Source organism: Acartia tonsa, chromosome 4 (assembly GCF_053477335.1).
Source record: "Acartia tonsa isolate MP-2025a chromosome 4, ASM5347733v1, whole genome shotgun sequence".
NCBI lineage: Eukaryota > Metazoa > Arthropoda > Copepoda > Calanoida > Acartiidae > Acartia > Acartia tonsa.
This window is the reverse complement of record NC_137263.1, coordinates 56,085,129-56,108,767: the sequence shown is the minus strand read 5'-3', so window position 1 is coordinate 56,108,767 and position 23,639 is coordinate 56,085,129. Positions and strand designations below refer to the sequence as shown.

At 34.6% G+C, this 23,639-nt stretch overlaps 4 protein-coding genes across 5 annotated transcripts in view; all 4 read left to right on the top strand.

Annotated features, from left to right (window-relative positions):
* MED18 (mediator complex subunit 18) overlaps positions 1-23,639 on the top strand; it is a 550,858-nt gene that overhangs the window by 182,608 nt on the left and 344,611 nt on the right. The window lies entirely within an intron of this gene.
* Positions 1-23,639, top strand: part of LOC145317859 (uncharacterized) — a 266,488-nt gene that overhangs the window by 182,596 nt on the left and 60,253 nt on the right. The window lies entirely within an intron of this gene.
* LOC145317863 (uncharacterized) lies at positions 2,051-14,714 on the top strand. The gene is made up of 13 exons (XM_080159135.1): positions 2,051-3,050; positions 3,657-3,731; positions 5,164-5,459; positions 5,909-6,024; positions 6,325-6,420; positions 6,948-7,323; positions 7,569-7,701; positions 8,324-8,624; positions 9,792-9,921; positions 10,312-10,809; positions 12,629-12,704; positions 13,135-13,288; positions 14,371-14,714. The coding sequence occupies exons 1-13, from the start codon at positions 3,019-3,021 to the stop codon at positions 14,497-14,499; spliced, it is 2,412 nt and encodes an 803-aa protein (XP_080015261.1). The 5' UTR covers positions 2,051-3,018; the 3' UTR covers positions 14,500-14,714.
* LOC145317860 (erythroid differentiation-related factor 1) overlaps positions 15,352-23,639 on the top strand; it is a 42,861-nt gene continuing 34,573 nt past the window's right edge. Inside the window, exons 1-8 of one of the 2 annotated variants that reach the window (XM_080159131.1) lie at positions 15,352-16,213; positions 16,979-17,103; positions 17,644-17,699; positions 20,417-20,499; positions 20,796-20,839; positions 21,419-21,514; positions 22,224-22,293; positions 23,427-23,541. In XM_080159131.1, coding sequence (XP_080015257.1) covers positions 16,188-16,213; positions 16,979-17,103; positions 17,644-17,699; positions 20,417-20,499; positions 20,796-20,839; positions 21,419-21,514; positions 22,224-22,293; positions 23,427-23,541 — 615 coding nt within the window. In that variant the 5' untranslated portion in view covers positions 15,352-16,187. The remainder of the gene's footprint in view (positions 16,214-16,978; positions 17,104-17,643; positions 17,700-20,416; positions 20,500-20,795; positions 20,840-21,418; positions 21,515-22,223; positions 22,294-23,426; positions 23,542-23,639) is intronic. The other variant, XM_080159132.1, reaches the window with a different exon arrangement.

Below are 23,639 nucleotides of genomic sequence, written 5' to 3'. Positions count from 1 at the left end.
GAATATTAGTTATTTATTGCATCGTATTATAGACACCTTTCTCGTATAGTATTACAATGAAAAATTATAAGAATAGAACCAGTTTGGTTAGACTTGAATGGCAGAAGGCCCGGGCTATTATAACTGGTATTAATTTATGATTCTTCATTTTGATATTCGTGGAAAATTGTCTGTCATACGATGCTAAACATGAAGCCATACTGGAAAAATATCTCTAAAAAAAGGTCTTCGACATAATAATCTTCTTAGAACTAACTCTCTATGAAATATTCACTAAAGATTAAAACATAAAAAATAATCAATAAATGTTACCTAGCTTGGCTTAAAAAATTTCTAGACAGCAATTTATAAGTTTTAATTAGTAATCAAAATTAGAATATAACGAGATAGAGGGAAGTTGCATTTAACCACTTGTGTCAAATGTAAAACACGAAGATGAAAAAAAATACAAAAAATTAGTTTTGGAACAGTAACAAAAATGCTCTTCCTCCTTCTTTAATTTAATACGCAATGTAGCATTTTATGTACTTAAAAGAAACTCTTCTATTACAAAAAAATCGCACATATATAATTGTTTTGCCTTATCATATGCAATGAAAAAAGGGTGGGGGGGGGGGGGGAGGTTATGTATTGCTTTTTGTACACAGACCTAAAAGGAACCCAACCAAAAAATTACCGGTTCCGCCACAGTTCCAAATTGTACCTCATTAAAGCAACTGCCATGGCCCCAATCACATAGCTGTATTAATAGTTATGGGATGTATTGTACGTGGATATATTGTGAGGGTAATTTTTGTCGTCAATTTTCATTATGAACCTCATTCATTGGTCAGTTCGTTCATCTACTAACATACAAATCTGATGCAACACCTAAGTTATAATATATCTATTGTTATAACTCTTTTTTTATGTTAAGTTCCTTTGATTGTAAGAACTGGTTACAAAAAGTTGCACATCCGCCCCTCCCCCTCTTAACCTACAATCTATTATAAATAATTAGCATTTAATTATATCCATTATCCATCCATTTGTGTTTGTATATAGTTGTTTGTCTGTTTGATATTCAAGCAGTTTCAAAACAACCAAACTATTATTTTAGGGTAAGAAAGGATAGATTTGCCTTATGAAATCAGTGAGGGAGGAGACATTGGGTTGTTTATCACACTAGTCCCCAACAGTTTTCTTATTCGGTGGTGTAACATCCTTGGGGACTTTATTAAAATTTTGATTGGTTCATTAAGTCGAGTGTTCAAACGTTTCAACCACTATTTGAGCCCTGATTGAAATAAAATCATTCTTTTATTGACTTGGAATTAAAAAATCTGGTGATCTATCCTTTCCAGCCAATTCTGTGCACGTATTAGTTCTTTCTTAATTTCTAAACTGTGATAATTTGTTGTCCTTGTTGGAGGCCATGTACTCCAAATTGCTTATTTTTTTTTGTTTGTGATCTAGTGCAATCCAAGGTAGAATGTTCTTGGTGACTATTATCTACAAAAACGAACTTTAAGACCTACAAATAATCTGGAATAGTTATTTATCGCATTGTATTATAGATAGCTTTACGCTAATATTAAAATGAAAATTATAAGATTAAAACCTGTTTTGTTAGCCCAAGCTTGCAGCCTTTAAAGTTCTTAGAAATTCGTTACTAGGAAACTTTATGCCGTGAACTGCACTAGATCCTTGTTTTGTTTTGTTTGTTTACATTATATAGTGTGGAATTTGAATATACTGTTTTAGGGAGGGAGGGGGCTGTTTAAATAACGTTTTCTTGTTCATTGACTTAACAATTTTGGGGACTTGTAGTGAATTTTTGATTGGTTGGTTTAATAAGTTTAGTGTCCAAACATTTCAACCATTAATGATATTCTACAGAAGTGGTAATTTTGTGTATCGTCATTAGGGATGTACATCAATTTAACGGCCTTTGTCTTATCCCTTTAGATTCCTAAATCACACAAGCAAGCAGTAGTACTTTCAAATTCCTCACTCTAGTAGATATAGTAATTATGGATAACTAATAGATTTCTATCCATTATTATTATATCCAGCTATCAATTATCTAGTCTTTAATGTTTGATTTATCAAGTTGTGATACGTAAAATCTATGCATTTATTATTTTCTTTTTATTTGTTATTCATTCTTTTAAAATATCTTTAAATTAATCTTCCAAGAAAAGAGAAAAAATCTTCTAAAATACAATTATAAGAACATTTATTACAATGGGTAAAGCAATTTTCCAGTATTGCAACGAAAGTAGTTAATATCCGCTGGATTAAAACCGGTTCTCAGACATACTGAAAAATTATGTATAGCATCGTATTACAAATAATTTTCCACGAATATTCGATCTCTTGGGGTTAACAGTTTTAATCTTATCATTTTCATTTCAATATCCCCGGAAAGCTGTCTATAATACGATGCGATATATAAACTCATTGGTAATATTGTTCTTTTTGTTTTTTTAGAATATTTTTTTCTTGATATTGTTAGAAAACACCGCTTATTCTTTCTTTGTTAGCTATTATATGTATACTTGAACAAAAGGGAACTGTTTATTAATAAGATTTCAAGATTTTTGATAGTTAAGAATTAAAGAGGACTATCTACAAACGAGAGCAAGTGATTTTAAGCACCTTCCAGCATTGAACCTGAGTATTTTTTAGTGAATATACTAGGTTTTATAAATATAGTTAAATCGACTAAAAGAATTAAGTTTCGCCATGGTTTTTATGAAAAATAAACTTGAAACAAACATTTGATGATATTTATACAAAAAATCCTTATCATATCAAAGCTTTTTTTTGTCGATGTATAACTAGGTATATTAGGTATAAACCTAGTATATTAAAAAAACACTCAGAATAAATGCTGGAAGGTGCTCAATATGATCGCTTACTCTCGTTCTTGCATTTCATAGTCCCCTTTAATTTGTAGTCGAATTCATGAATGGTTCCCCTTTTAGTTTATGAATATAATATAGATAATATTGTTACAGACCCTCAGTATGAACTATGGAGGGGGAGGATATCTTGGAGGCTTTCAGGTAAAAAATAATCATAAATGTTTAGGCTTATAATTTACATATTAACTAATAGATCGCGCGAGTGTAAATATGTGAAAAAAGTTTAGGTATAGGATGATGGAGAATAAAAACCTTAGTTTTTTAACTATATATTTCACCTGTACAAAGTAGTTTGATAAAGTAGCCTTTGGTTGAGATGGATCAAAAGCTTTAAAACTATTTTGATTTTTTATGTCTTAAGTAATAGGATGTATATTATTCAAATTCAACTAAGGAAAAATTCTATTTGTATGTCTGCAATTGGTTTATGATGGCTCTTATTCTCCAAAGCAATACTTTTTGAAATTCCAAGCGACCCTTATTTTGAAAGTGTATTAAAAATAGGAGGTTATTTGGTGCTTTATGCTTAATTTTTTTTGTTGGGGGGGGGGGGGCTTTAACATTAGGGGGTCTATACCTACAGTGTACAAACCTTGCAGGGCTACCTTATACCCGACCTAGAGTTAAACTAACCTTCCCTTAATTTTAATTTTATTTTAGAATAAGGGATAGGGTAGTTTCTGTACTTGGAAATATGACGAAAACTAACAAAATGTAAGACTCCTCAAAATGATAATTTTTTTACAGGTTGGATTGCTCAGCATATCCTGTCCAGGAGGATCCAGAGGAAGGACTGGAAGATATCTGTCTAGAGGCCCACAGGTACAATTAACAGACAGAAAGGGGGGGGGGGGCACTGGGCTGTTAATTACACTAATCCCCAAAGTTTATAATAACGTTCCTTTATTCGTTGGCCTAACAACTTTGGGGACTTTCATTTTTTCTATTAAGTCTTTTGACTAAACGTTTCAACCAATAATTGTAACCTACAGAAAGGGTAATTTTTTGCATCATTATTGGGGATGTATTGTACATCAATTTATTGGCCATTGCCTTACAGAGATGGGAAAAAACCAGGTTTTTTTAAAAAAGATCAAACCAGTGTGGTTTATTTGGTTTAAACCGGTTTTTATTGGTTTTTATTAATAAAAACCAGGTTTTTTTTGGTTTTTTTAATAATTTTTTTGTTTTTTTTTAATAATATCCAAATTAAAGTATTCTAATTTAGTATAAAGGGGTAGTTTCACGAAATGCATTTGAACTTAATTTAGTGAACCGCATATTTTATCCTTGTTAAATGGTTAAACTACATTTATATGGCATATATTTGAAAAAATTTCAATTTTCTACCACATAGTTTTTGAAATATCAAGACTTGAAAATCGTCATTTAAATTACATATATCACAAAAAGATAATTTTCAGGTCTTGATATTTTAAAAACTACGTGGTAGAAAATTGAATTTATTTCAAATATATGCTATTTAAATGTAGTTTACCCCATTAACTAAGAAAAAATATGCGGTTCACTAAATTAAGTTCAAATGCATTTCGTGAAACTACCCCTTTAGTATAAAGATTTAAACTATTAAAAGAATTTTGAATTAGGTATTTATGTTTTTGACTGTATTTTTTACATTATAAAAAGACTAGCGGCTAGGCCCCTAAAGGCCTCTAGGGGCACTTGAGGAGGAGAGAGTCGAATTTAATAATTGAATTTTTATTTTATATTTTGTAAGAAAAAGTAAAAAAAAAATTTTTTGGGGGGGGGCGAACATTTTTTTTTTTGGGGGGGGGGTTGCCCCCCCCCCTCATTTTTAAATTTAGTTAAAAAGTTTTTAAAAAAATTTTTTCGGAGGGGGGGTTGGGGGTGTCCCACCCCCAAAGAAAATAGTTATAAACCTTCCCGGGACCTATGAGAAGCTACCCTGTTAAGGAGAACCCAATCGGTTCAGCGGTTAGCGAGATCCTTTGGTACAAACATACAAACACACAAACACACATACAAACATCCTGTTACTTTATTATAAGGATATAACTGTAAAGATAGGCCTTTGTATTAAAAAAACCATTTATACCATCCCACCTTGGTTTTTTTTGGTTTTTTTAGCTTTTTTTTTTTGGTTTAAACCACTTGATTAAAACCACGTGGTTTTTATTTTGCCATCCCTGTTGCCTTATCCCTTAGGTCCCTGGATATAGTAGAATTCTCAGGAATGTAGGGATTTATGGAAATAATTTTTTTTCTTTAACAGGTTAGAAATGGAACATCTTGATGACATCCACCACGACCTCGAGCTTGACGACCTTGTCCACGACCCTCACCCTAATGACATTGACCTGCACACCCCCCACGACAACCTAACTCCCCTTCATCACATTGGCCCCTCGCACTACAGTGGGCCTCACCTCGCGCGACAATGCCGCGCTCTCAATCGTGATCCTAAAAAGTGTTCAGCGGCCACAAAGCAGCATCCGCTGTTTCTGGTGCCAGAAGAGGTGTACATGGAAATATTTTCATACCTGGATCCTTTTGATGTCTGGAATATAGGCAGGCTGCATGGATAAGCAAAAAAATATTAAATCAAAGAATTAAATCAAAGTGCATCTCTTTTTTTTATTAATATTCTTCAAATACCAAAGAACTATTAAGTCTATTTTTTCTGAGGCCTTGAAATAACAGAATGACATTTATAGCTAAATATTCTAAAATATAAAGTGGTAAGCTTTTTTTGTGTTTAGCCAAGAATCTCGCTAACCACTGAACCTACAGATAACTCAAATTGAATTTCTAATTGCAGATTGTCGGTTCTTTCGTTTGAAAGTGGTTAGACAGTTTATATCAAAGTTTTATAAAGACTTTTCCTCATTTATTGGCTCATAATTTTAATCCATAGAATCTTACAAGTAATTATGTTTTTTTAATGATTAATGTAATAGATTTGATCGTCCATTGTTAAATCCCCCTACGATCCCTTATCCATTAATTGATGAATCTAGGTAAAACCTGCCGGTTTTTCGCGCGGCTGAGCAGATCCGAAGTAGCGTGGCGGTGGCAGTGGAATAAATTGATGCAAGATGCGCCCTTCTCCTTCCCAAAAACTCAAATTTTACAGGTAGTTTATTTAGTTGTGTAGCTTTATATTAGTATTTATCGCATCGTATTATAGACAGATTTTCGCCGACATTGCATTGAAAAACTGTAAGATTAAAACCAGTTTTGTTAGCACCGAGGGGCCGATGACCCGGGCTAACAAAACTGGCAAAAGTATCGTGATTTTTATATTAATATTCGTGAAATACGATGCTATACATGATTAACATCAGGCTATATTAATAAACGGCTCATCTAAAGAAAATGCATGCTACATAGATTTTTGAAATATTGATTTTTTTAGTTTAGCCTCATTATTTAGGAGCTCGGCGTTTGTTTCAAAGATGCTTGTCGGCGGTTGTGTGTCACCCTATGTCGCCGTGGCGGTACAAAATTCAACAAATGTGTTCATTGCAAGGCAGGCCCATAGAGATATGTTAATGGACTTTAAAAATCATCTGTTTTATAACCCTTGATTATAGTAACTTTAACTTTCCTTTAATCCATGACCAATGACTATGTTATGGAGGGAAGTAGGAGATTGATTGGTTGTTTCATCAAGATGAGTGTCCATGAGTTTTAACCACTAACTGTAATTTACACAAAAGGAATTTTGTGTATCATCATTGAGGATATACATCTTTTTATCGGCCATTGTCCTATCCCTTTAGATCCCTGGTATGATATCCCAATTAATAAGTTGATTCAGTAGATAATTGAAACATTTTTCATGACAAAAGTTAAAATTTAATTATTTTGGCAGGTACTGTCAATTAGCCACATAAACAGGACATTTTTGGGAGCTCACATGATTTTTAGATATCTGTTATCTAAATTTTAGAAAATCTGTCAATAAACAAGAAAAATATAATATCAGTTTTCATATATGTATACCTAAATGATATTCTTGAGTTCATTTACTTATCTCTATATTCATATTAATAGGAGAGAACCTGCCGGACTGCGTGCGTTCAGCACCAGCGGTCGGCGGCCAAAATAGTCCTTGACATCGGCGGCAAGATGACCTGGCTGTTGACCGGCGATTTCAGCCTGCGCAAACACCTGTCCATGATCGCGGTTCCGAAACTGCTGCACTGTTACGACTGTGACGCGCGGATTGAGCGCGGCCAGCAGACCACGTGTGATTGCCGCGTTGGCGGCTATGGAGGCGGCAGCGATTGGGAGTATAGTTATGCTGCTGCAGGTGGTGGTAGTTATGGATATCAGCCGCGGTCACGCGGCGGTTTTGGAGCCGCAGCAGCGTCGTCCTGCCGCTACCGCAGTGTGTCCAGTCATACTGGCCTTCAGTACATGAGTCAAGGCAAGTTATATTGAAGTTACAGCCCTAAATATTGACGTTTATGCGGTGCTTTCCCTCAAAGTTGTTGTGGGACCTAAAGTATCTTTGGTGTTTATGGTATGTTTTGTTTAGATAAGGATTTAAAAATTAAATTTCCCATCGTTCAAACTGAAAGAAAACATCCATTGGGTTTGGCCTACATATAGTAAAACATTTTATAGATAGAAATGAATTCGTATTATTTTACTTCAATTTAACTTTTAAAGGGTTAACTTCACCTGGCGGCAGCGGTAATTTTACCGGCGGCGATATGCACCTTGTACCGCCGCACCCAGAGGACCAACCGTTATGCCTATTTTGTGAAGAAGATCGGCTCAACAAACTTTTATGTGAAAAGGAATGAACTGATAAGTAAAAAGGACAATTTACTGATATTTTATAATGATAGTTATTTATCGTATCGTATTATAGACAGCTTTCCGCGGATATTAAAATGAAAGAAATAAACCAGTTTTGTAAGTCCTAGGAGCCGAACTGGTATTAATTTTATGATTTTTATTTTATAATCGTGGAAAATTGTCTATAATATTGCCAGAACCGGTTCTAATCCAGCGGATATCAATCGGTTTAGAGGCCATACTAAAATATTTCATCTTCAACTATTCCTTAAATATTAACTGTTCTTAAAAGATACAGAAACAGAAGATTATGTGTGTAGTTGATACATTATTTTTAGGGACGGAGAGGACATTGGGCTATTTATTACACTAGTCCCCAAAGTTTAATAGTAACGTTTTTATATTTGGTTGGTTAATAACTAAAAAAACTTTTATTAATTTGAATTGGTTGGTTAATTAAGTTGAGTGTACAAACGTTTTAACCACTAATTGTAATCTACGCTACAGAAGGAGTAATTTTTGTGTGTCATAATTGGGGATGTAAATCAATTTATTGGCCATTGCCTTATCCCTTTAGATCTCTGACTTATTTTATTTATCAATTCATCCTCACCAAATCAGGATATGGTGGTTCGAACCCGTGATACTCTAGCCGCATACGGCCACACACAATCCTACACACACAGCTCTTCTCCCAATAGCAGCGGCGCAGCCGACGATCAAATGGCGGCAGCTAAGCAGCCGAATAGTTCAATGTCAACGGTCCAGCCGCTGACCAACGGATACTGCCGCGAAGCTCTGGCGCTGTTCGGGGCGGATAATATTGATCTGCTGTCGCCGCTGATAGCCCTGGAGCATAATGAAGCTTTCTCCATAGTTAAATCATATCTGGACCATATTATCAAAACTTTTAAATTGCTTGAGGTTAGTTTCATGTTTTTAGTAGCTAAGCTACTCTATAATTCACAATGTCCGTCTGGCCGTCCGTCCGTCTGTCCGTCCGTCCGTAATTAATGAATTGGGGGAAACGTGATTTTCTCGGCTCCTATAAAAGATAGAGAGCTGAAATTTTTTGACAACATTCCCATCATTAAGGAGCACAATTAACTATAAAACATCAATGGCGGTCGGACTGCTTTATAGCAGGTTTTAGGCTATTTTTTTATATTTTCTAAATTTTCCCCATATCTTTGGTGTTTATGGTCCGATTTTCAAAATTTTTTCAGTTAAAGATATCAAAATTAAATTTCCCGTCATTTGAAGAAAACAACAATGACGGTCAGACTGCCTTTTTGCAGGTTTTTGGCTATTTTTATATTTTTCACATTTTTCTCCATATCTTTGGTGTTTATGGTCCAATTTTCGAAATTTTTTCAGTTAAAGATATCAAAATTAAATTTCCTGTCGTTTGAAGAAAACAACAATGACAGTCAGACTGCCTTTTTGCAGGTTTTTGGCTATTTTTATATTTTTCACATTTTTACCCATATCTTTGGTGTTTATGGTTCAATTTTCATAATTTTTTCAGTTAAAGATATTGAAATTAAATTTCTGGCGTTTTATGAAAAGAAACAATGGCGGCCAAAGAACCTTTTAGCAGGTTTTTGGCTATTTTTATATGTTGATATATTTCCCCATATCTTTGGCATTTTGGTCCAATTTTAAAACTTTTTTGCATTAACAGTTTCAAAATATTTTTTCCCATTGTTATGTGCATCTAGTATGTAATTTACTTTAACCATCTTCATCATACAAAATAAAACAAGGTTTCATGATTATTTTCTTCAATAAATCTATTATTGATTTTAAATCTACTTCTAAGTATTCCCATCCACAATTTTTGTGCTTCGCTACTTATGGATGTTGTCATCCTTGTTTGTTTATTTTATAGTTCACATTTTCATATGTCAGTTGAAGCATGACAGACGGACAAAATGAGTTATAGACTAGATGTGCATATGTCATAGAAATCTTCAATAGCATTACGGATATAGAAAGTAAATTATAGAGTAGCTTCGACACAAAAATATATGAAAAATCCACTAGTTTTTAAAAAGTGACAACAATGACATGTAACAACTATCCCCTTAGGACCTGCAACGTCCCAACTTCAGCCTGGTGTTCACCGAGCCGGCCCTGGTCGGCTCTAGCGTAATTGACAAGCTGCTCAAGTACCTGTTCGAGGAAATACACGTGGCCCGTCTATGTTTACTACCAAAGGAAATAAATGTATTTAAATGCTATGTGAGCACAGTTTATTACAAAACCTTTTAGTTTTCCCTCCCTCTATAATGGAAGACATGATTTATTTTCAGTGGGAAAGGGGACATTGAACTCAAGATTACACTGGTACCCAAAGTTTTATAAACATTATTTCATTCATTAACTTTTGATTTTTTAAAGAAGTCTTCACTGGTTGGCACCAACCTTCAGTGTCCAATCTTTTCCGCCAATAATAAAATCTATAAAAAGAATCAACTTATCGACCTGTGTCTTATCCCTGAAGATCCCTGTTTTTTTTTACAATGTCATATGTCTGCAAACCAATATTTTGTATTTAATCAATTCGTTTAAACTTACACACATTTTAATATACATTTATTGGTAAAGGCGTTGGCCGTAGCCCTGCTGTTCGAGCAGGACACCTGTATTGTCGTCGATTCCGGCGCCACCATGACCTCGGTTTCCGTTGTTCTCAACGGCCGGGTGGAAGTGGAGCGGACTCAAACCATCAACATCGGCGGCTGGCACTTGTCCGAGTTTCTGAAGCAGGCCATGTCGTGGAAGGAGAGCCGGCAGCAGGACAGCGGTGGCTGTCCGCCGCAGGCGACGGTGTCAAGTCTTGACACGGCCGATGTGAAGGAAAAATGTCGGCTGTCCTTGAATCTGGTCCGCGAAGAATCCCGCTCAAATTTTCATCGGCCTGAGACGTTTCGGGTAAAGTCACAGAGCAGCCTGCGGCGGGGTGGTGCCGCCAGCGGCAGTTATAACAGCTCCTGGGGCTATGGCGGTGGTGGGTCCGGTGGTAGGACGGAATATGCGGAGATACAGCTGAGTTCTGAGCTTGTACTAGCGCCTGAAATGATGTATGCCTCGCTGGATCTTCCAGGTATAATACATTAATAGATATAGGATATACGTGGATATATTGACAGGGGAAAGTTTGTCGTCAATTTAGCCTGCTAATATGAACCTCATTTATTAGATATCGTTGTTTTAGCTGCGAGTATTACTTTATCAGAGTACATGAAAATTTGGAGCAACATCAAAATAATATATCGATTAACCTAACCCTACGGGTCTAACCTAACCATATTGTTACAGGAATGATAGTCAGAGCTACACTAACCCTACTGGGCTAACCTAACCATATTGTTACAGGAATGATAGTCAGAGCTACACTAACCCTACGGGGCTAACCTAACCATATTGTTACAGGAATGATAGTCAGAGCTACAATAACCCTACGGGACTAACCTAACCATATTGTTATAGGAATGATAGTCAGAGCTACACTAACCCTACGGGTATAACCTAACCATATTGTTATAGGAATGATAGTCAGAGCTACACTAACCCTACGGGTCTAACCTAACCATATTGTTATAGAAATGATAGTCAGAGCCACACTAACCCTACGGGTCTAACCTAACCATATTGTTATAAGAATGATAGTCAGAGCCACACTAACCCTACTGGGCTAACCTAACCATATTGTTATAGGAATGATAGTCAGAGCTACACTAACCCTACGGGTCTAACCTAACCATATTGTAATAGGAATGATCATCAGAGCCACACTAACCCTACGGGGCTAACCTAACCATATTGTAATAGGAATGATCATCAGAGCCACACTAACCCTACGGGGCTAACCTAACCCTAAATATTGTTACAGGAATAATAGTCAGAGCTACACTAACCCTACGGGGCTAACCTAACCCTAAATATTGTTATAGGAATGATAGTCAGAGCTACACTAACCCTACGGGGCTAACCTAACCATATTGTTATAGGAATGATCATCAGAGCCACACTAACCCTACGGGGCTAACCTAACCATATTGTAATAGGAATGATCATCAGAGCCACACTAACCCTACGGGGCTAACCTAACCCTAAATATTGTTATAGGAATGATAGCCAGAGCAACAGTAACCCTACGGGGCTAACCTAACCATATTGTTACAGGAATAATAGTCAGAGCTACACTAACCCTACGGGTCTAACCTAACCATATTGTTATAGGAATGATAGTCGAGCTACACTAACCCTACGGGTCTAACCTAACCATATTGTTACAGGAATGATAGTCAGAGCTACACTAACCCTACGGGTCTAACCTAACCATATTGTTATAGGAATGATCATCAGAGCCACACTAACCCTACGGGGCTAACCTAACCATATTGTAATAGGAATGATCATCAGAGCCACACTAACCTACGGGGCTAACCTAACCATATTGTTATAGGAATGATCATCAGAGCCACACTAACCCTACTGGGCTAACCTAACCATATTGTTACAGGAATAATAGTCAGAGCTACACTAACCCTACGGGTCTAACCTAACCATATTGTTATAGGAATGATCATCAGAGCCACACTAACCCTACGGGGCTAACCTAACCATATTGTAATAGGAATGATCATCAGAGCCACACTAACCTACGGGGCTAACCTAACCATATTGTTATAGGAATGATCATCAGAGCCACACTAACCCTACTGGGCTAACCTAACCATATTGTTACAGGAATAATAGTCAGAGCTACACTAACCCTACGGGTCTAACCTAACCATATTGTTATAGGAATGATAGTCAGAGCTACACTAACCCTACGGGTCTAACCTAACCATATTGTTATAGGAATGATAGTCAGAGCTAAACTAACCTACGGGGCTAACCTAACCCTATTGTTATAGGAATGATAGTCAGAGCAACACAAGACCTACCACAAGAATTCATCAAAGATTGTTTCTCAAACATTCTTGTCACAGGAAAAGATTATTAATAGTTATTTCTCACGTCGTATTAGAGACAGCTTTCCGCGGATATGAAAACTAAAAATTTTAAGGTTAAAACCCTTTTTGTTGGACCTGAGGGGCCGACTGCCCGTTTTAACAAAACTGGTTTTAATTTTATGATATTTTTTTTAACTTGCGGCTATCTAAATCGGGTCAGTAGCGAAATCTTAATCTACAGTTAAAAAAAATCTTACTACTAGTGGATATGACATTGTCTATGGATGATAATTTCATATACATCTTAAATTTTGATAAAAAATTATGCTGGAAAAATTTACACTGTCTAAACCCACCAAACCAAATTCTTAAAACCAACTAATAGCAGATAAATAAAATCTTACAGATTTAAATTTCTTATTTTATCGCAATTTAGACAATTTAATAATCTTCTGGCAATAATTAGGCGGCAACACTGATCTGCAAGGGTTCAACGCCCGCCTGTCGTCTGACCTGCGTGACTCGCTGCCGGAGCATGCGAATATCATCAACATTCTTGCGTACCCCGCTACGGCGGGCAACCACTCATGGAACACCGCCATGGGCGCTAATATGATTCAGGCATAGATTAAAATGTTACATGAATAATGCATGATATTTTTACAAGGATCTAAAGGGATAAGTCAATGGCCGATAAATTGATGTACATCCCCAATGATTGCACACCACCCCCTCTATAGATTACAAATAGTGGTTGAAACGTTTGGACACTAAACTAAATGAACCAACCAATCAAAATTGATTAAAGTACCCAAAGTTGGAAAGCCAACGAATATGAAAACAGCCCAATGTCCACTCCGGTCCTGTATTTTTTATGCCATGTGAAAAAAATATATATTTGTCTTTTAACTTTTCCGACAATTAAAAAATCCTCTAAATCAGTGATTTGGCGCAGGGAATTTAAGGGATAAGACAATGTTGACAAAGAGAGGGGTAGGTTTCTGGTAAAATCCGTAAAGGTTATGTGTTATAAGTTAAAAACAGTAATAGAACGATAAAAATTTATGTTAACTTAAAAAAAAAAATTTTTGTCTATAGTTCTTTTGATAGCCAACACAGACTTTGGGAAAACTGTCGGACAGATTTTTAAAATTTAGCCTATGGTTAAAGTTATTCAAAAAATAAATTTCAGTTGAAAAATATTTCTCTGTGTTTTATCGCCATTTTGAATTTTACACTGTTTAATATTTTTACAATAAGAAAATTTTGTCAATAAATTTGGAAGATTTTTTTTATTTTACAATTTTTGAAAATTTTTAGGACGTTTTACTAAAGTGATGTCGCATTAGGACGTTTGTCCCTTTAGGAGGTTTGTCGCATTAGGATGTTTGGCGCATTATGAGAATTAGGACGTTTGTCGCAGTAGGAGGTTTGTCGGTGTACCGTTCTTTTCAATAAGAAATACACACATTTAGTGAATATTATCGTTCTACTACTATTTTTAAGTTTATATAAGTCACTATTTTATAGTAAAAAAATACCCTTCTATAGATCAAAATTATTGGGTGAAAATTTTTGTACACTACAATATGTACACAAAAGTACACAAAGTCAAAATAAATGTAGTTTACAATTTTCCCTCTACAAAATTTTTATTTAATACTATTAGGTATTATACAAACATATTTTTATATGATATCCAGGCTCCGCAGCCCTACAGAGACATCCTAAGCTTGCATTGTCCCGGAACACCCTTCTGGATCTCTAGGGAAGAATACATCCTATTTGGAAATCATCAGCTAGCACAGTCAAGTGGTGATGTCGGGGAATGATTATACAGAGAACAAATAATTCCTTATAAAAGCCTGGGGAATTTTGTCCGTATAGAAAATATCAATTTTAATTATTGTCAAAATTTTTGTTATTATTAAAGTGATGAATTTATTGTTGTAAAAAATATGTTTAGCACAAAAATGTTTTTATTTGTATTTTGTAACCAATGTTTAAATTAATTGAAAGCAAGAGTAATTTTATTTACTAAGTAGAATGATGTCTATTCGTCTGTCCTTCTGTTAAAATCGCTAAGCTTTTGAAGAATTAGGCTCTGCTTTTTCATTTATTTTAAATATTTCTAATTCCTAAAATCTAACAAATCATCTTTTAAAATTTTTTTACAATGGTCTGTTTGACGGACAAACGAACATACTTCTAACCATATTTTTTTTTAATGTTCCGTTATTAAAAAAATTAAAAACAGTAGTAGAACGATAAAAATTTATGTTAACTTTAAAAAAAAAAGTTTGTCTATAGTTCTTTTCAATAAGAAATATACATATTTAGTGAATATTATCGTTCTACTACTATTTTCAAGCCATAAAACACACACCTTTACTATTCTACCAGAAACCTACCCCTCTCTTTTAAAATTCCCGGTGATATAAAAAGAAAGAAAAAGGCTAAGCTCAAATATATTTTTAAGGTTGCAACTTGACAGTGTTAGTTAGTTTTTAAAAAGAGTTGAAAACTTAAATTTATTATGATAATTTTATAAGGGAACAAAACCTTTAAAAACAAAGATCTAGAGGGAGGGGGGTGGGGAGTTGTTTAGAACCCCCTTCCCCCCCACCCTCTCAATAATTAATTAAATAATCTTTTTAAAAAAAATTAAATCATATTGTTGTTAAGAACAATGTTTTTATTGTAAATTTATGTTATTTCGTTTTTATGTTATAAAAAATTATATGTAATGTAATTATATGTTTTCAAATTGTTACTTAATCATTTTTAAGAAGAATCTCCAAAATTTAATGAAAGATAATTTTATCATCCCTCCAATATTTTATTATACTTCACCAGTTAAGAGCAAGTTTAATTTATGACTTATTGTAAAAAGGGGGGAGGGAGCAAGTGTGACACTTTTTGAAACCAAAAATAAAGTAAAAAAAAGTGAACTGTAAAAAGAGATACAGCCGTTTCTTTGCAGTTTTACAATCACATGGTACTTCTTAAAGCAACTGCCATGCCAAAGATCAGTGTTGGGTTTTTAGTTGACTTCCTTTAATACTTAGTTTTGGTTTTAAACAGTGTCATTTCTGCCCCCTCCCCCCCCTTTAAATCTTTCTAACTAAAATAAAAATTTGCATTAAATAAAATAGGTAATAGATATTTTGTATCTAACAGGGAAGGAGGGGACGTTGGAATATAAATTTATCTAGTCTCATTTTTGGGGCAGACCATCAATTTATCGTACATTGTCTTATCCCTTAAGTTTAATATTTAAAAACATTTTTCGATATATTTAAACTGCCTCTGGTAGCTTGCAACTTTTTAGGGAAATGTACAAATAAAAACATGATTCAAAATAATTTGAATAAAACTAAGTTATATTTATATACCAATAAAAATTATAAATAAAATAATAAAAATATAAAATATTTGATAGTTTTTCTTATTACCTATAAAATTGTTATATTTGCAGATTAAAAGCTCTAAAATGGCGCAGAGGTAAGGAAAAGACAAAATGGATCAAAATCTATTTCCAAACAGGTTATTGTGATGCGAGATTTTTGGTGGTCTTTAGTTAGGGAGTTTGGGGACATTGAGCATTGGTTCCCAAAGTTTTATTAATATCGTTAATTTATAACTTTGAAACTTAATTATTGTGTCATACCTACAAATTAACAATGTCGAAACTTGTATTCTAAAAAAGGGGTAATTTTATTTATCAATTGGGATGTATTACATCAATTTATCCGTAGGGTTCCGGGACATTACAAGATCTTATTTTGTGATATTCGGGTTTTTAAGGGTCCAATTCTGTGCAAAACATTTTTTTGTTCAAATATATTTTCTTGGGTTATTTCTAAAAGGCTTGCTGGAATGAATGTATAAAACAAAGAATATCCTAAATCAAAATAATACGCAGCATTTTATTGGTTATTTGCCCTTGTACTCGTAAAACTTGTGCTTCGTCTCGGTCTACTTAGTGTTGGTCAAAGAGTAATTACGTCAACCAAATCTTGCATGATAAAATTATGATGAAATTCGTCTGAATACCAACTCTTTATTTGCATGATGTTTGTCTCTACGTACTTTATATGTATGCCGAGGAATTGTATTTTACAGTATGGATTCGAAACTGATCAATATCCGATGGATTAGAACCGGTTTACAGTCTTATTGAAACATCACGTACAGCATAATGTTTTCCACGTATATGGACTAAGGACTTCTACAAGAGTGTCCTGCAATCAAAGGGTATTAAAAGTTATATCTACTATTGTAAGTAACCGTTCTTGTTTTATGCTACAGGCTGAGCTATGCCATACCGATGCCCTACATCCCCTCGACCACAAGCTCAAGCTCGAGTTCTGGCACAACAACAACAAATACGACCTCACCAAGTCCTTTTCCCCCACCTCCTGGCATACCAACGGGTACAACCTCACATTTTTACAACCATACTACAAGGATAATCGATTTGTTATTACATGGATATTGCACCCTATATTCATGTACTCTGATACATCGAAGCTCGCAGCTGGCTAAAATAACGATACCCTACTACGAACACCCGCTTTATCCACTGAATAAACAAACTGACCAATAAATGTAAGCAAGCTTAATTGACGATAAAATTCCCCCTGTCTTTATTTCCTAAACCCATTACATAGATGTTTTTTGACAAAGGATCTTGCTAACCGCTTAGCTAATATGGCTCTCCTTTACAGTGTAGCTTCTCATAGGTCTTAGGAAGGGTTTATAACTATTTAGGGGGATGGTAACACCACCCTCCCAAGAGAACTGGCCAATATTTTTAGTTCCGCTAGAGACCGCCACTGTATGACTTACTGGGCTTCCCTTCGTACAAGGGTGCTGAAACTGAAATTTAATTTTAAAATGTTATCTTAATATCAAAGTGACTAAAATTCGCAATTTGACGTTTCTGGTTGTAAAAATGGCTGATGGTTCTTTAGTGACAAGTGTTCCAGAAACAAGTTTTTCGTCCACCTCTCCTTCTAGTCCAACAAAGGTAATAATGTTTCAATAGCTAATGGCTGTATTATACCCATCTAAATAGCCCAAAACCTTCCTTGGACCACCACCAAACCTGTGAGCAAATTGGGTAACGATCGGTCCAGAGGTTTACGGTATTTTTTCGGACATACACAAGCTACCTCTCAATATAATTATTATTATATACACTGTCAACATTGTAATCATTGTTATAAAGACACCCTGTTAACATTCAGGTCCAGAGCAATGCTGTAGTCAAATATGCTGAGGTTGCAGTACCAGTACCTCTTAATATAATTATTATTATATACCCTATCAACATTGTAATCATTGTTATAAAGACACCCTGTTAACATTCAGGTTCAGAGTAATGCTGTAGTCAAATATGCGGAGGTTGCAGTACCTGTACGTCTTAATATAATTATTATATACCCTATCAACATTGTGATCATTGTTATAAAGACACCCTGTTAACATTCAGGTCCAGAGTAATGCTGTAGATAAATTATAATATGCTGAGGTTGCAGTACCAGTACCTCTCAATATAATTATTATTATTTACCCTATCAACATTGTAATCATTGTTATGATAAAGACACCCTGTTAACATTCAGGTCCAGAGTAATGCTGTAGTCAAATATGCTGAGGTTGCAGTACCAGTACCTCTCAATATAATTATTATATACCCTATCAACCTTGTAATCATTGTTATAAAGACACCCTGTTAACATTCAGGTCCAGAGTAATGCTGTAGTCAAATATGCTGAGGTTGCAGTACCTGTACCTCTTAATATAAAGTGTGTTACTTTTTTATATGTTTCATCATTATTTTGCCACAACTCAGTCAAAAATGCTTACAAAACATACCTTTTTCGACCTAAAGTACTCAAATAGTTCCTTTACAAGCCCCATCAATCAGTTTTGAGATATCTCCATATTTCAAGGAAAATTGACAAAAAAGGCAAATTTGGGTGTTACCTTTTTATATGCTCAGATACAATAAAATCAATAAAAAAATACTTATTTTTACTTTTTTCTCATTTTTAAAGTTTGATTCTGTTAAAGTAAATATTCTTGAAGGGATTTATTCATTGATTTATACAGAAACATAATATTGTGTGGAAATAAATTGTATCCAAAAGTATTCTTTTGGAAAAATAAGAAATTTATCCTCCATCGCCCTAGAGGACAGCTGCTGACCTCTAGTGTTCATGGTTTTGTCAAATACATGTTAAAGAAAAAATTTAGCCAAAAAAGTACATAAAAAAGTATTTTAATGTGTTAGAAAATTAAATTGTTTAACTTCAAATTTGGGGATGCTGACCTTAAAGATGCTCTTACTGGTGGTGATGGTGACCCGGAAGGCATTGAAGTACATGAGCATTATTTCAACACCACTATTGATCTATGTTTTGATTTTTATATTCCTAGCAGCCTCCAATCAAGAGAAATCCCTAAATGATTTTTTAATCTCAAATTCATAAGGTAAATACTGTGATTTTGAAAAGTTCTTGTTATATTTTTTCATTGGAGGCTGCTAGGAATTTAAAAATCAGAACATAGATCAATAGTTGTATTGCCATAATGCTCATGTACTTCAATGCCTACTGGGTCACCATCACTAGCAGTAAGAGCATCTTTAAGGTCAGCATCCCCAAATTTGAAGTTAAACAATTTAATTTTCTAACACATTAAGATACTTTTTTATGTACTTTTTTGGCTATTTTTTTTCTTTAACATGTACTTGACAATACCATTAACACTAGAGGTCAGCAGCTGTCCTCTAGGGCAATGGGGGTTAAATTTCTTATTTTCCAAAAAAAAATTCTTTTGAAGATCAATTATTTCCACCAAATATTATGTTTCTGTAAAATCAATGCATAAATCCCTTCAAGAATATTTACTTTAACAGAATCAAACTTTAAAAATGAGAGAAAAGTAAAAATAAGTATTTTTTATTGATTTTATGGTATCTGAGCATATAAAAAGGTAACACCCAAATTTGCCTTTTTTGTCAATTTTCCTTGAAATATGGAGATATCTCAAAACTGATTGACAGGGCTTTTAAAGGAAGTATTTGAGCATCTTAGGTCGAAAAAGGTCTATTTTGTAAGCATTTTTGACTGAGTTGTGGCCAAATATTGATGAAACATATAAAAAAGTAACACACTTTAATTATTATTATATACCCTGTCAACATTGTAATCCTTGTTATAATGACACCCTGTCAACATTCAGGTCCAGAGTAATGCTGTAGTCAAATATGCTGAGGCCAGTACCAGTACCTCTTAATATAATAATGATATACCCTATCAACATTGTAATCATTATTATAAAGACACCCTGTCAATATTTAGGTTCAGAGTAATGCTGTAGTCAAATATGCTGAGGCTGCAGTACCAGTACCTCTTAATATAATAATTATATACCCGGCCCTATCAACATTGTAATCATTGTTATAAAGACACCCTGTTAACATGCAGGTGCAGAGTAATGCTGTAGTCAAATATGCTGAGGTTGCAGTACCAGTACCTCTCAGTATAATTATTATTGTATTATACCCTATTAACATTGTAATCATTGTTATGAAGACACCTGTTAACATTTAAGTCCAGAGTAATGCTGTAGTCAAATATGCTGAGGTTGCAGTACCTGTGCCTCTTAATATAATTATTATTATATACCCTATCAACATTGTAATTATTGTCATAAAGACACCCTGTTAACATTCAGGTCCAGAGTAATGCTGTAGTCAAATATGCTGAGGTTGCAGTACCAGTACCCTTAAATAAAATCGCCAGAAACACAGATTTAAGGTAATTTTAATCCTTCTAATCCACTTTCTTTTATGCCTCTTTTTCGATTGTAGGGATAAGACAATGGACGATAAATTAATGTACATTGTACATATCCAATTATTACAAACAAAATTAGGTACATCTTGTGTAGAATTAAATTATTAGGGGGAAAAGTTTGGATACTACTAGTCTACTAGTTTGTACAACCCAAATATATTAAACCAACAAATTAAAGATCGTATTTATAAAACTTAAGACAGATTAAAATTTAAATTATTGTTTTACTTTAAGTTTCATTTCACCACTATTTCTAGGCAACCTCCAGAAAACTGGCTTAGAAATGAGCGTGGCACTAAAGGTAACTTTATTTGTTATTTTTGAAGTATTTTAATACATTTCATATTTTAAAAATTTTCTGAAAAGCCTTTTATTTTGTAAATTCAAAATTTTAGTACTTAAATCCTAAATCTAATCCATCAGAAAGATCTTCCTAGATTTCCTCGTACGGGCGGGATTACAGTCCAGGACCTTTTCGACTTGGTGTACTGTCTAGGTCCTGGTCCAGCAATCCAGGAGAACTAAGGATGACTGTCACGCACCCTTTTCTGTCCAAACACCCAAGGATATTAGACTAAGTAACATCCAACAGACAACCAACTCTCTGTGATGCACGACCTTTGTCTGAGAAGTCCCAACTGTGCATGGTAACGAGTTGCGCCTGTTTTGGGCCAAGGCATTCCCCCTACTCTAACTATTTATGTCGCGCATCTGACATAGCAGCAGAAGGAACCATTTTTAACGTCTTTAGTTATGACGCGGTGTCGGCCCGAGATTCGAACCTATCACCTTCCCGACGACGGGCGGATGCGCTACTTGTTGAGCCACGGTCGCGGGTTTTTCAGAAAGATCTTAATAATCAAACTAAATTTTTATTCAGGTTTTGTGGCCAGCCATGCTATCCAGTCCGGCTTTTCGTCCTTCAAGCTTGCGAACGACTTTGTCGACTCCATGCCGGACGTCGACGTCATTTCAGGTCTTCATACGTTTAATCATCCCCAAAATTACAAAATAAAATAAAGTTCCACATTGTACCTCTTTAAAGCAACTGCCATGCCAAATTTCAGTGCTGTAACTCGACTTTCTTTAGTTGAGTTTCCTTGACTTTTAGTTTTGGTATCAAAAAAGGGTAACCCCAACACCCCCCCCCCCTTTTTTTTTCTTTAAACTTTAAACATCATCTTTATAAAGCTCTATTTTGTCTTTGAGGGGGGGGGGGGGGTTAAATGCATCCATTTAAATAAAGTAAAAAATTAATTGATTTATTTCCCTTATGGAGTAGACTTCATAGTTTTATGAAAGCACTAATGATTTCCTAGTCCGATTGGGTATAACATGAGTCTAAAATATTGAATTTATCTATAATTTTTCTCTTACTTAGCAGGGATCTAAAGGGATAAGACAGTGGACGATAAATTATATACATCCTCAATTATGATATACAAAATTACCCCTTCTGTAGATTACAATAAGTTGTTGAAACGTTTGGTCACTCAACTTTATAAACCAACCAATCTAAATTAATGAAAGTCCCCAAAGTGTTAAGCCAACTAATTAGAAAAGTGATTATAAAACTTTGGGAACTAGTGTATTAAACAGCCCATTGTCCCCTTCCTTCCTGCTTATTATGGCGTTTTTTTCTTGATTCGTCTCCTGACACTTACGTATGAAGAACGTCATCGTAGATGCTGAAAATATCAAGAAGTTGTTGAAGTTGCCCTACAGCAATTCAGCTCTTTCCATGGTCGTTCACAGGTAAATATACAGGGATCTAAAGGGATAAAACAATGGCCGATAAATTAATGTATTTCCACAATGATATACAAAAAAATTACCTCTTCTGTAGATTACAATAAGTGGTTGAAACGTCTCGACACTTAACTTTTTGTACCAGCCAAACAAAATTCAATATTAGTCCCCAAAGTTATTAAGCCAACGAATAAGAAAAGCCCTATGTCCCCTCCCTCTCTGGATGAGATATATTGAAATATTTTGATTTTTAAAACAAAATGCTGTTGGAAAATATCTTACAGAATACAGCAATGGATATATTATTTCTTGGATCTTGCACCAGATTTTCATGTACTCTTAATAAATTGATAATCGCAGCTGGCTAAAATAACGATACCCACATCCATCCCCTTCTCTCCTATTATAGTAACGAACTGACCAATAAATGAGTTTCATTTTAGCAACCTAAATTTTTCCCTGTCATAATATATCCTATAGCCATTGGTATATTTAATATTTGTTTTTATTATCAAGGCTACTCTATAATTCGAAATGTCCGTCCGTCCAACTGTCCGTCTGTCCGTCTGAGACAGAAAGGGGGAAACGTTATTTTCTCGGCTCCTTTAAAAGATAGAGAGCTGAAATTTTCAGGGATTAATTATGTAATCAGTCTTAAAATTTTCACTAAGTTTCATTAATATTCGTCAGTGGGTTGGGGTGCTAAATCAAATCCTACATTTTTAAGTTTTCATAATTATCTCAACTCCTATTCAACATAGACGGCTGAAATTTTCATGGATTGAATACTTTCATATTCTGCATACTTTTCTTAAGTTTTATCGAGATTGGTTGGGGTGCTAGTTCGATTCCTAGATTTTTAGGTTTTCATGATTTTCTTTACTCCTATCTTAGATAGACGGCTGATATTTTTAACAAGGATTAAATAAGTTCACAATTTACTTGTCCCCACAAAGTTTCATTAAGATTTGATAATTTGCTGAGGTGCTAGATCGATTCCTAGATTTTCACGTTATAAATCGTACAAGGTTTCGTGATTTTTTTAGTTTAACTGCAATAAAGTTAATTTTTTTCCGGACATCCATCCATAATTTTTGAGCTTCGCTACTTATGGATATTGTCATCCTTGTTATTGTCAGGATTGGAAAAACGCTGCTGATAGACGATTTCGACATCCACCAATACTTGCTGCGCCGGTCAGCCACGGAGTGGGAGTGGCTATCCAACTATTTCAGACAAACTATTTTGGAAGAGGTAAGCTTTCCCCAAAAGCCTAATTGGTTTTAAAACTGAATGGTATTTTGTGTTTTAAAAAGTGCTATTTAAAACTTTCCTGAAATGCACATCTATCT